A 13,520-nucleotide genomic window follows, 5' to 3' on the forward strand; every position below is an offset into this window, starting at 1 on the left:
GTTAGCATTTTCTAGAATTTTATATTGTGGACTCATAATACGCAGTCCTTTGGCCTGGATTCTGTCACTCGTCATGATGATTTTGAAGTTCATTTGTGTTGTTTTATGTATCAGTGGTTCTTTCCCATTTTATTGTTCATTAGTATCCCATTGTAGGGATATTCCACAATTTGTTTATCCATTCATCTGTTGGTGGACATTATAGTTTTTTAGCTATTATAAACATTTAATTACATGCTTATTTTTTAAGATAGACATATATTTTTATTTCTTTTGGGTCGATACCTCAGAACAGAATGACTGGACAGCTTGGTGGGTCTGTGTTTAACTTTTCTTACGGAACGACCAAATTGTTTTCCAAAATGGATTGTACCATTTTACATTTCCAGCAGCAGTGTCTGAGAATTCTAATAGCTTCAGGCCCACACCAACACTTGGTAGGGTCAGTCCTTTTAATTTTAGACATTTTAATGAGTACACAGTGATATCTCATTATGGTTTTAATTGGCATTTCCTTGGTGACTAATGATGTTGAGCTTCTTTTCATGTGCCCATTGGCCATTTAAAAATCATTTTGTGAAGCGTCTGTTTACATCTTGTACTTATTTTATTTTATTTTTAATTTTTTTTAAAGATTTTATTTATTTATTTGAGAGAGAGAGAATGAGAGACAGAGAGCATGAGAGGGAGGAGGGTCAGAGGGAGAAGCAGACTCCGTGCCGAGCAGGGAGCCCGATGCGGGACTCGATCCCGGGACTCCAGGATCATGACCCGAGCCGAAGGCAGTCGCTTAACCAACTAAGCCACCCAGGCGCCCTACATCTTGTACTTATTTTAAAAAAATGAGTTGTTTGCCTTCTTATTGAGCTGTAAGAGGTTTTTTGAAAAAATGTGTTCTGAAGTTAAGTCTTTTGTTTGATATCTGTGTCATGAGTGTTTTCCCTAGTCTGTGGCTTGCTTTTTTAAAATTTTCTTAATGGTGTCTTTCAAAGAGCAAATGTTTTAAATTTTGTGGAAGTCCGATTTATCAGGATTTTTCTTCTATGTTTTATGCTCTTTGTTGTTCTAAGAAATGTTTGTCCCTCCGAAGTTTGCAAAGATTTACCCCTAAGTTTCATAGGGGAAGGCTGTGGTTTAGGTTTATGATCCATTTTGAGGTAATTTTTATATCTGGTGTGATGGAAGGGTTGATACTCATTTTTCCATATGGAGATGTAATGATCCAGCCCCACTTACGGAAAAAGACTTCTTTCCCCCCTTGAATTGACTGTGTGCCTGTTTGAAAATCAGTTGGCCATATGCATGGGTGTGTTTCTGGACTTTCTATTCTGCTCCATTCGTCTATATGTCTGTCTTTTCACCTATACCAAGCTGTCTCGATTATGGGAGACTTAACGTAAGTGTTGGGATCAAGTAGGTAAGTCTTCTAACTTTGTTCTTCTTCCTCTTCTTTTTTTTTTTTTTTTAAAGATTTTAAAATTTATTTTGGAGAGAGAGGGTGAGCGAGCAGGGGGAGGGGCAGAAGGAGAGGGAGAGAGAGTCAAGGAGACTCTGAGCTAAGCCCGGAACCCAACTCGGGGCTCAGTCTCATGACCCTGAGATCACGACCTGAGCTGAAACCAAGAGTCGTTTGCTTAACCGATGAGTCACACAGGCACCCCTCAACTTTGTTCTTCTTAAAATTTTTTTTTTTTAAGATCTTTATTTTTATTTATTTGACAGAGAGAGAGCACAAGCAGGGGGAGTGGCAGGCAGAGGGAGAGGGAGAAGCAGGCTCTCGGCTGAACAGGGAACTTGAAGCGGAGCTTGATCCCAGGACCCTGGGATCGTGACCCGAGCTGAAGGCAGGCGCCCAACGACTGAGCCACCCAGACGCCCCAAAATTTCTTTGACTATTCTAGATCCTTTGTATTTCCGCAACATTTTAGAATCTGCTTGGGGCGCCTGGGTGGCTCAGATGGTTAAGCGTCTACTAGTGTTAGTAGTTTTGTAGATTCTATGTAGGAGATCATATCATTTGCAAATAGGGACCCATTTTATTTCTTCCTTTCTGATCTTTTTTTTTTTTTAAAGATTTTATTTATTTATTCATAAGAGACAGAGACAGAGAGAGGCAGAGGGAGAAGCAGGCTTCCTGCTGAGCAGGGAGCCCGATGCGGGACTCGATCCCAGGACCCTGGGATCATGACCTGAGCTGAAGGCAGACGCTGAACCATCTGAGCCACCCAGGCGCCCCTCTTCCTTTCTGATCTTTATGTCTTTTGTTTCTTTCCCTCTCTTCCTTTTCATCCCTTCCCTAATATGTAATAATATAGCACTATGTAATATGGTGTATTATTTTTAAAAAAACCCTCTTTTCCTTTACTCTCAGAATACTTTTGATACCAAATGCTGGGGGAGGTTCCCCTCACAGTGAGCAGTTCTCCAGTTCTCTGGACACTGACCGGATGTCCTGTATTTCAGTCATGACACTAGCTAGCTGGAGTTAGCACAGACCCCACAGGTTAGGGGCTCAGTCTCACAAGACTGCCCCACCCGACCCCACTTCGCACGCTCATCGCAAGTCCCAGGTTGTCACCCATACTTCTGACCGACCAGCTTATAAATAGGGGGCTCCCATGACCCTCCTTCTTGGGTTCAGTAATTTGCTAGAATGGCTGACAGAACTCAGGGAAATATTTACTTATATCTACCGGTTGATTGTAAAGGACAGTACAAAGGCTGCGGCTGGATGAGGAAGTACATAGGGCAAGGTCTGGAAGGATCCTGAGCAGGGAGCTTCTCTCCCCATGGCGTTGTGATGTGCCAACCTCCCAGCATGTGGATGTGTTCATCTACTTGGGAGCTCTTCGAATCTTGCAGTTTAGGGATTTTTTTCTTTTTTCTTTTCATGGAGGCTTCATCACAAAGGGTTTGATTGATTACTGACTCCCTTTCCAGCCCCTGTCCTTTCCCCAGGGGATGAGGCAGGACTGGAAGTTTCAAGCTTCTAATCATGTTTTGTCTTTCTGGTGACCAGTCCCCGTACTGTCCAGGAGTCCACCAAGAGTTGCCTTATTCCAACAAAAGACTCTCCTATCATCCTGGAAGTTCTCAGTGGTATAGGAGCTTCTGTGTAAGACCCACATCACCCCCAACAGTCAGGAGATTGCAAGGGTTTTTAGGACCTCTGACCAGGAGCTGAAACAAAGACCAAAATACATACTTCTTCTCAGAACATACTATCACATAGGTGATATGGTATGTTACATTGATTCTTTTTTTTTTTTTAAAGATTTTATTTATTTATTTGAGAGAGAGAATGAGAGACAGAGAGCACGAGAGGGAAGAGGGTCAGAGGGAGGAGCAGACCCCCTGCTGAGCAGGGAGCCCGATGCGGGACTCGATCCCGGGACTCCAGGATCATGACCTGAGCCGAAGGCAGTCGCCCAACCAACTGAGCCACCCAGGCGCCCTGTTACATTGATTCTTGATGGTTATATGAACCTTGAATTACTGGGACAAATCCTATTTAATTATGATATATTATCCTTTCTATACAAGGTTAAGTTTGAGTGGCTAATAGTTTGTTAAAGATTTTTACATTATTCGATATTGGTCTGTATTTTTTTTTTTTTTTAACTGTTCTTCTCAAATTTGTTGTTAGTGTCCTTGAACAAGTTGAACAGTGATTCCTCTTTTGTGTAAAAGTGGTGTGATTTTTTTTTTTCCTTGAATAACTCACCAGTGAAACAGGAGTCTTCTTTTTGGGAAGGTTTTGGTTAGAAATTCAGTTTCTCTGGCAGATAGGGAACTGTTTAGATTTTCTACTACTTATGTCAGTTTTGGTGAGTTTCATCTGTGTTATTGAATTTGTTGGCTTTAAATGACTCAAGGGTATTTTCTTCTTTTTTTTTTTTAAGGTCTCTAGGGTCTGTGGTGATCACCTGTTTTCATTCCTGATATTGAGGATTTGTGGGGATTTTCCTGTTTTGCTTAATAGTTTAGTTAGTGGTTTGTCAATATTATTGATCTTTTCAAAGAATGTGCTTTTGGCTTTGTTTCTTTGGTTTGTGTTCTGTTTTGTTGATTTCTGCTCTTTAGTATTATCTTTTCCCTTATTTACTTTGGATTTAATTTGCTTTTCTTTTTGTAGCTTTTTTTTAGGTATAACTTTAGGTCATTGATTTTAGATGTTTTTTTCCTAATATAAGCATTTAAAGCTGTTAAGTTTTTCTCTAAATACTGCTTTGACTATTGTCACAAATTTAGAAATGTACTTTTGTTGTCATGCAGTTCAGAATATTTCTTAATGTCCCTCTTTAAAGTTGAGATGTAATTCACATACCATAAAATTCACCACTTTAAAGTGTAGAGTTCGGTGGCTTTTTGCTATATTTACAAGTGATAGGATGTGCAACTGTTACCACTCTCTAATTCCAGAACATTTTTGTTACTTCAAAATGTCCCTTTTGCTTTTTGTCCTTGATAAGTTATTTAGAAAAGGGTTGTTTCATTTTCAGGTATTTGAAATTTCCTAGATATCTTACTATGTTTGATTTCTAATTTAATTGCCCTGTAGTCAGAGAATACACTTTGTATGATTTTGATCCCTTTAAATTTATTGGGACTCGCTTTGGGATCCAGTTTTGGCCTCTCTTGCTGAATACATCATATGCATTAGGAAGGAATGTGTGTTCTGTTGTCGGATGTTAGTGTTAGTTATATGAAGGTGTTAACTTATATGAAGGTGTTAACTTATATGAAGGTGGTTGATACCTTGCTGTTCAGATCCTCTATGTTCTTAGTGACCTTTTTTTTTTTTTTTTTTTTTGACTAGTGCTAGTAATTGCTAAGAGAACAGTGGTAAAATCTCCAACTACGTGGAATTGCCAGGTTTTTCTTTAAATCCTGTCAGTTTTAGGTTTATGTATTTTGAGGCTCTGTGATTCAGTACATGCACATTTTATAATTATCTTTTCTGTTTGTGCCTCTTTTATTGTTATGAAATATCCCTGTTCATCTATGGTGATAATCTTTGTCTTGAAGTCTGTTTTATCTAGTATTGAAATAGTTGTTCCAACCTTTTTATGTTTACTGTTTCAATAGTATATCTTTTACCATCTCTTTACTGTCTATCCACTGGTATCTATAGTTGAAGTGTTTCCTATGGGCAGCGTATAGGAGGGTCTTACTTTTTTATTCATTCTGCCAGGCTTCGCTTTTTAACTGAAATGCTTAGACCATTAGCATTTGACTAATTATTGATACGGTTGGATTTAGGTCCAAGATTTTATGTATGTTTGTATGATCTTTATTTTTTATTCCTCTGTTCTTCCTTTACTGACTTTTCTATATTATTTAGATGGTTTTGGTATTCTACTTTTAGGTATTGTCTTTTTGATTATATTTCCTTCAGTCATCGCTCTAAGAATTACAACATGCGTATTTAATCTTTCATAGTCTCTTTTATTTATTTATTTATTTATTTATTTATTTATTTATTTATTTATTTTAAAAAAGATTTTATTTATTTATTTGACAGAGAGAGACACAGCGAGAGAGAGAGAGAGAGAGAGCGCACAAGCAGGGGGAGGGGGAGAGGGAGAAGTAAGCTTCCCGCTGAGCGGGGAGCCCGATGTGGGGCTCGATCCCAGGACCCTGGGATCATGACCTGAGCTGAAGGCAGACGCTTAACCAACTGAGCCACCCAGGTACCCGTCATAGTCTTTTTTAAATTAATATTGCTCTTAATATAATGTTACACTTCACATAAAATTTAGAAACCTTGCAACCATGTAAGTCCCTTTTTACTTTCCCTGACCTTTCTGTTATTGTTGTCCTATGTATCTCATTGAAGTACATTAAAAAACCTACAAGACAATGTTTTTGCTTTCGTTTTGCATTCCATCATTCTATCAGTTTTAAAGAATTTAAGGGGAAAGAAGCAATCTTTTATATTTACCCAGGTATTTCTTTTGCCCTCCCTTCATTCCTGAGAATCCTGGTATCCCCCTGGTAAGTTTCTGTACAGCCTGAAGAAATTCCTTTAGCATTTTTTGTCGAGCAGATCTACTGTTACACATTTTCTTGGTTTTCCTTCATTTGAGAATCTCTTTGTTTCACCTTCATTCCTGGAAGCTATGTTTGTTGGAAATAGAATTCTGGTTTGTGGTGATTTTCTCTCAGTACTTTAAAGATGTGCTACAGTCATCTTGCCCCTCTGGTTCGTGATGAGGAATCTACAGTCATTTCAGTCATCACTGCCCTGCACGCAATCCGTCATTTTGTCGAAAGACTTCAAGATCTTTTCCCTTATCTTTGCTTTTCAGCAGTTTTGCTGTGATGTATCTAGGTGTGGTTTTCTTTGCGTTTATCCTGTTTGGGTAGGTTGATCTTGAGTCTATAAATGTATGTCTTTCACCAAATTTGAGAAATTTTCAGCCATTATTTCTTCAAGAAAAAATTTTTTTTCTGCTCTGGTCCCTTTTTCCTATTCTTCTTGGACTCCAGTCACACACACTAGACCTTTTAGTATTATCCTCCCAGTCTTTGGGGCTTTTTTTTCCTTTTCATTCTTTTTTGTGTGTTCTTTAGAATGGATAATTTCTTCTGTTCTATATTTATCACCAGCTTCACCAGTTCCTCTGTCATTTCCATTTTGTTGTTGGGCTCATTCGTGAATTTCTTTCTTCACATGTTATATTTTTCTATTCTAAAATTCTCTTCTTAAAAAATAGCTTTTTCTGGGAATTCTCTGGGAAGAATTCTTTTTTTTTTTTTAAAGATTTTATTTATTTATTTGAGAGAGAGAATGAGAGAGAGCACATGAGAGGGGGGAGGGTCAGAGGGAGAAGCAGACTCCCCGCCGAGCAGGGAGCCTGATGCGGGACTCGATCCAGGGACTCCAGGATCATGACCTGAGCCGAAGGCAGTCGCTTAACCAACTGAGCCACCTGGGCGCCCCTCTGGGAAGAATTCTTGTCTTTTGTTCATTTCAAGTGTGTTTTCCTTAACCGCATGAGACACAGTTATGATCATTATTTTCAAGTCTTTGGTAATTCCAGCATTTGAACCATCTTGTGGTTGGCACCTGTTGGTTGCCTTTTCCCTTGAGAATTGGACATGTTTTATTGACAGGTGTCTATGTTGAGTAATTTGGGGTTGTATCCTGGATATGTGAATGACAAGCGTGGAATACAATCTACTGGAGGAGGTGGATATTTTCATTTTAGCGTGTAGTGCATCCGCTTAGATTCAGACCATAGGTTCCTCTCCGTTGCGTTTGCTAAACCTTTGCTGTGCCGGTTTCAGTCTGTTCCACACATGTGCAGTTTAGGGGTTAGGGTGAGGCTTGTGTGAGTTCATACACAGAGTTAGAGGATTGACTTTTTTGATACTCTCCCTTGTGGCATTTCATCCACATTCTCCCTGGCCCGCAGAAACGGTTTCTGTTGATGGTGTGGCCATCCACCTGGAACTGAGGTGTTCCAGGACTGGGGCTTTCCCTTGGGGCAAAGCCATACCAGGAAACCCCAACCTTGTGGTGGCTCCTCAGGTTTGAAGTCCCTGCACAAGCCGCCTGATTGTGTTTCCTTTTCAGCATCCTTGGGCAGCTCTTTTTTGTATCTTGTTCAAAGTTTTCCCTTGTAACCGGCAGGAAGGATGGGCTCTCGTGGATTTATACGTATAGATCATGGTAGAACTCAAACTCCAGGTGGTTAAATTGTAATCCCTGGCGGGTGAGAGTCCAAGATTGGGGCTTGACTCCTACCCCTGCTGTTGACAGTCAGCCACTTTAATACGAACCCTCGTTTCTTCATTTGGGGGGAAAAATGGGGCAATGAGAAGTGCTGACCCGTCCCCATGGTTGTGTGGGGCAAATGAGGGAAGGGATGTGAATGGGCTCTGGAAACTGAAAAATTGTATTCACGTGGTTGGCATCGCTGCCGTGTGCTTATGTGTGTGTCCGTGTGGTGTGCGTGGTTTCTGCCCAGTCACTCCAGAGCAGTTCTATCAGCCCTGGCTTTTCCTCTGCAGGCACTTCCTGGACCTCACTACTACACTTGGGGAGATCATGGCGGCATCATCATGGCCATCGCCCAGGGCATGGAAACCAATGAGCTGAAGTAAGTGTCTCTGAGGAAGCTTTTTCTCTCTCTTTTTTTTTTTTTAAAGATCTTATTTATTTGAGAGAGAGAGACAAAGAGAGCAGAGGCAGGGGTAGAGGGAGAGGGAGAAGCAGACTCCCTGCTGAGCGGGGAGCCCGACATGGGACTCGATCCCGGGACCCTGAGATCATGACCTGAGCTGAAGGCAGACGCTCAACCGACTGAGCCACCCAGGCGCCCGGAAGCTTTTTCTCTTAACATCACACTGCTCTCCCAGAAATTTAAGTCTGTGAGTACAAGCGGATTGTCTCTCTATAGGCTCGAGATTGTTGACAGCAAATGACTGTTGACCTCAGCAAATTATTTAAACTTTCCTTATCTATAGAAGAGGAATAATGATCTGTCCTTCCTATCTCAAGGGGGTATCAGAAGGAACCAGTGATACAATTTTATTGATCTGGCAAAATACAGCTCTATATAAATATGAATTCATGATGACTAAAAAATTAACTAGAGACTTCAACTTGTCTATCTTTGCTTTGTGTGTGACATAGAAGGAGTGATAAGAACAGTAAATAATAATAAATAATAATAATACCTGAGTAATAATTTCAGAATGCATCCTCCTTGGTAACCAGTCGGCTTTCGCTGTTGACACATTTGCTTTTGGGATTCATACAAATGGGCCTGGAAAGGACATTGGGGGTTAACTGCTTCGTTTTACAAATGAGAAAACTGAGGCTCAGCAAGGTAAAGTAAACTTGCCGAGGATGCCCCCATTTGTTAGTGACGTTAAATTACATTCTGTACTCTTTGCACATGTATTGCCCTGAAAAGCAAACATGTTGAGAGTCTGTCACCTCTGCTTGCTCAAGTCTGATGTTACCAGAACCAGTTCTTTGAGGATTTTTGTGTGAGTTAGGACCAAAGTTAATTTTGTTAACGGTAGGTCGGGGCAGACCGGCCCTCCCTTCTCCCCATATTTGCGCTGAACCCACGAGATGTGTTCCCATAGGAGGTGGGGAGGCCTCGGTAATGGTCTTGTTTAATGCAAAGAAGAAAGCCTTGTCGTCCTTTGCTCCTTTTAGAAACAGGGCCAGCAGCAAGAGAGAGGTGGGCGGTTTGAAAAAAGAGATCGTAGCATCTGGTTTCCCACCTGTGCTGAGTAGGTTGGCCTCAAGCAAGCCAGAGGGAGGCTAAGCACTGGCGTCTGGCTGTTCTCGGCTCTGTGTGGCGCTGGTCAGCTGCTGCTGTGGAGCCAAGAGCCGGGAGCAAGTCCTGTTTGTACATAACACTGTATCTACCTTCTCATTGGTGTGTGCTCAGATGAGGACAGTCACGAAGCCCTGTGCTTCCCACATCTCTCCTGCCATTCATTTATTTATCCATTAACTTATCAATTGCCATCTGGCACGTTTTAGCAGGCACGAATTGTGCTGGGGAGTGCGTATTGCATATCTAAAGATAAAGAGGATCTGTCCCCTCCCTCATCAGGAGCCCATCCTCCAGGGGTAAGACACACAAGTAAACAGTGGGATGGTGGGGACTCGGCGGCGGGAGAACGCCAGCAGGGGCCACAGTTTGGCTCCCTGGGCAGCATACATGTCATTCTTCGTGTGGCCGTCCCATCGTAGAGTCAGTTTCTGAGGTTCCCAGTTTAGCTTCTCTGCAGATGGCATTTGCATTCCAAGCTGGCTCCCCTGAAGTAGTTAGCATGATTCTAGTCCTCTGACACCATCTGTCGGTGCAGATGTGCTCAGGGAACGCAGCGTCATTTGCTGAAGCAGCTGGAGCAAAACACGACCGGGAAGAGAAACCCGCTGCCAGAAAATCACCGTGCCCCCCTCGCATGCTTAAAAATGACTGCGGGGTTTGTGGACCGGAGGGGCTATGGGCACTGTAGCCCCCTTCTATTTCTGCAGGTTATTTGGAGGTATCCATGCGTATGGTTCAAATAAAGCATTTGCAAGTAGGAAGGATATATTCCGGCCTCCTCTCGACAGGTGCATGTGTCCCAAATATCAGTCAGCGCTTGGCCTAAATCTGTGTAGCCACCTGGCATTTACGCAGTAGGTGGCTCTCAGAGATTTTTTTGCTGCTTCTCGGGCTACTCTGCTTTTGACCTATCGCTGTGTGCTATCAGCTTCGTCAGAAGACAAGCAGGAAATAATACTGCATCTAGTTCATAGCCTCCGACCACAGCGGTGACTTACTGTGATAACCGAGCATGAGTGGAGGAAGGGTTTCTGTTGCTGGGCTAGGGCTTCGGGCCCCTTCAAGTCTGGCTTCCCCGACCACAGTGATGTCTCTCCTGGAGTCTCAGCATTTATTGGCGGGCTCATTAATTGGGCCTTGATCACATATGGGCTTCTTATCATCAGTTACCTTTTCATTATATACCTGAATTCTTCAACTCATTAGCAAGGTCTTTTGACCAGTATTTCTATTCTGTACAGGCTCGCAGGCACTTTGTAAATGTTTGATCGGTCAATAAATAGGTCATGCACACTTAGTCTTCCAAGATTGCTTATTTCTTTACTGATTTATAAAACTGGAAGGGGTGCGGAAGTGTGGCAGGTGCATGGCTCTGAGGGGACCACTCCCACCGTCCTCTGTGTAATGACAATTTCTGGAGCTCAAGTAGGAATCGGGGCCCCCCTGGATGTGTGCCCCCCAGAGGCACCAGGGCTGGCCCAGTCCACCTTCCTCTGAAATAATGTGACTTGTCAGTAGGTAGGGCCCAAGCTGGAACTTGAGCATACTTCTGTTAGACGTCATCTAAGGTCAATGACAACAAACGTTTGTTGAACACGGACAATGGACCAGACGTTGTTCTAGGTACCGAGTGTGCAAAGGTGAGTGAGGCAATCCATCAGGAGCTGCTCATGCCCCCTGTGGCTCTGTTATGTTTCTGAGCCAGCTGGAGAGAGAGGCCAGGGGAGGGCTTATTCTGAAAGGGAGCGTTCTGACCCAGAGCCTTAGGGAAGAAAGCCATGTGGGGTAACATCAGGAACTCTCATAAGAGTTTTGGTGGGGACAGAGGTTGGAACATTGCTTAAATAAAAATGAGGCTTTTGTTTTGTTTTGTTTCATTTTGGTTGTTGTTCTTTTACATTATTCATGTCTTTCTTTCCCTGATTAGCCCAGATAACGAAGAGTTGACTGTTATTTGTCTCAGCTTCTGCCTTGACTCTCCACTGAGGCTGTTACCTTTGTTGTTGCTAATTGAAATTGAGAGCAAGAAGTGGAGCGCTTTGTTTTGCTCTTGTGTCTACATGTCTGAAATGAGTAAATAAGAACCCATTCTGGAGATTCACATATTCATCCGATCAGCATGCTGTCACAATGAACCTGCTCAGGGGATGCAGGTTTTTCTTGTGTATAATCCCTGTGTCCTTCAGAAAAGGGGCTGCTGTGTTCTTGAACTTTGACCAAAAAACAAAACAAAACAAAAACCCAAACACAAGTTCTTTGGCTTGATCATGAAAGATAAGATCAATTTCCATTTCTTCTTGCTGGTTTACCTGCCAGCAAAATGCTGTCCTTGGTAGTTAATAATAGTATTTTGGACTTGCCCAACAGCGTCTTTTCCCCACGGGAGGTTTCTGATTTCGTAGGGCTTTCCCACAGAAGTCCCTCAAAGATCGTGCAGAGATTACACCCAGCAGCTGTTTTTTCAGGACCTGAGTTCTGGAGGCAACCCCCCGGTTCGAGAATGTGGGAGATGGCAGTTAACTTGCATGCTTGGTGGCAACACCTAATGCCAATGGTAACACTTAGTGGGACAGTTGCAGAGAGCCGCCCCCGCCTGCTACATTTCCACCCTCACTTGGTTTCTTTAGCCTTTGGGTTACAGTGGATCGGGTGTTACCACCTTTTAAACTGTTAAGAGACTCAGTAACGGGGTTGAAAAAATACAATGCAGTTCATTTCATCTCCTTTAGCAAATGTTAATTAACGCCCCTTCTGTGTGCCAAGAAAGGTGCCAGGTGCCAGGGGCAGAAAAGTGAGTAAGTGGGTTTGTTCCTGGCACATGGCAGTCTAGTAGGATATGCTTGCAAATTCAGGCCATGAAAACAGAGTAGAGTATAAGGTAGAGGGAGCCCAGGGGGCTGTGGGAGCACAGAATGGGGTCCAGGAGAAGGAAGGATGGGGGAGAAGGAGCTTGAGCAAGGTTGGAGTGCCATTTCGGGGTTAGAAAGACCTTGGGCACAGGGTGCCCAGCATGAATCAGTATGGAAGGTATACGGCTTTAGTACCGATAGTATGCAGATTGCAGGGAGGAGGTGCTGAGACATGGGGATTGAGGTAGGTGTAGGTAGGGGCTAGGAGCTGGAGGACCGTGCTTGCTGCACTGGAGCGATCAGACTTGGCTTTTGAAGTGGTAGTGTCCCTTTAGAGTTTTCAGTAGGGGAACGACGTGGGTAGATACGGCTAGACGTGGCATTACAGAAAGGGGGCCCTGGTAAGCTGAGGAGGATAAATTTAAAAGAAGCAAGATTGGAGGTGAGAACGGAAGCTGGAGGGTGTGGGGGCAGGATTAAGCATTTTGGGGGCAAAGGCGCAGGACTGCTCTTGACCAGCCTGGGGTGATGGGGTGCACTGATCAGGCCCTGAAGGGCCATGGGATGGATGCATGTGGATTTGGACAAGTCGGACCGGATTGCTCTGGGCTGTGCACGGGGAGAGGTCTAGCAGGAATCTACACATATCCCATCATCTGCTCTGGCCTTCCACCAGCCCCTGCACGCATTTTCTCTTGATTACTGTGATGGAATATCTTCCAGTCTTTGCTTGGACGGTTTGAGTGATGGGGAGTGGCCAGATCAGAAGGGGCTTTCGTTTCACTTTGGGACGGTTTGTTGATCGTTTCTTCATTCCCTCACTCTGTTTATCTATTTATTCCTTTATGAAGGAAAGTCCTCAAGTCAGAGAGAGCCTGAATTCTCTTCTCTCTGGTTTCTGGTTAGGGGGCTTGGTTCTGCTCCCAGGACACACAGACACAGGGTGTTTCCTCCTTCACCTGAACACCTTGCAGGTATCTGAGCCACGCGCCCCTCAATCCCTCCCGTGTGTCTCCCATTCCGTGGCAAATGGCTCCACTTCCTTTCCTCCGATGCCATGGGATCCCAACTCTCCACCACCTGGGTGTCCTTTAGGCCTACCTCCCCACGTCAGTGCTTTTAACATGTGGGGCCCAGGTCTGACCCCAGCATACAGGGATTAATACTGATATGGCTTGGGATGTTCAGTTCCTGCCTAGTGAACACCCGAGACTGGTTTTACTCTTTTGACAGCCTCCCTACTTTTTAGCTTCTACTGAATTATTTAAAAAAAATTGAGGTATCCATTTGCACACCATGAGATGCTCAGGTTGTAAATACACCACTTAATCATTTCTGGAGGGTGCTTGTCAAGATGCAGAGAATT

At 43.3% G+C, this 13,520-nt stretch overlaps 1 protein-coding gene across 2 annotated transcripts in view; it reads left to right on the forward strand.

The window, feature by feature from the left end:
• The window catches only part of SORL1 (sortilin related receptor 1), a 154,232-nt gene that overhangs the window by 58,285 nt on the left and 82,427 nt on the right, over window positions 1-13,520 (forward strand). For both annotated transcript variants that reach the window (XM_035009158.1, XM_035009159.1), the window contains exon 12: window positions 8,020-8,108. In XM_035009158.1, the coding sequence (XP_034865049.1) occupies window positions 8,020-8,108 (89 nt within the window). The remainder of the gene's footprint in view (window positions 1-8,019; window positions 8,109-13,520) is intronic.

This window comes from Mirounga leonina, unplaced genomic scaffold (assembly GCF_011800145.1).
Source record: "Mirounga leonina isolate KUSES-001 unplaced genomic scaffold, KU_Mleo_1.0 Mir_153, whole genome shotgun sequence".
Taxonomy (NCBI): Eukaryota; Metazoa; Chordata; class Mammalia; order Carnivora; family Phocidae; genus Mirounga; species Mirounga leonina.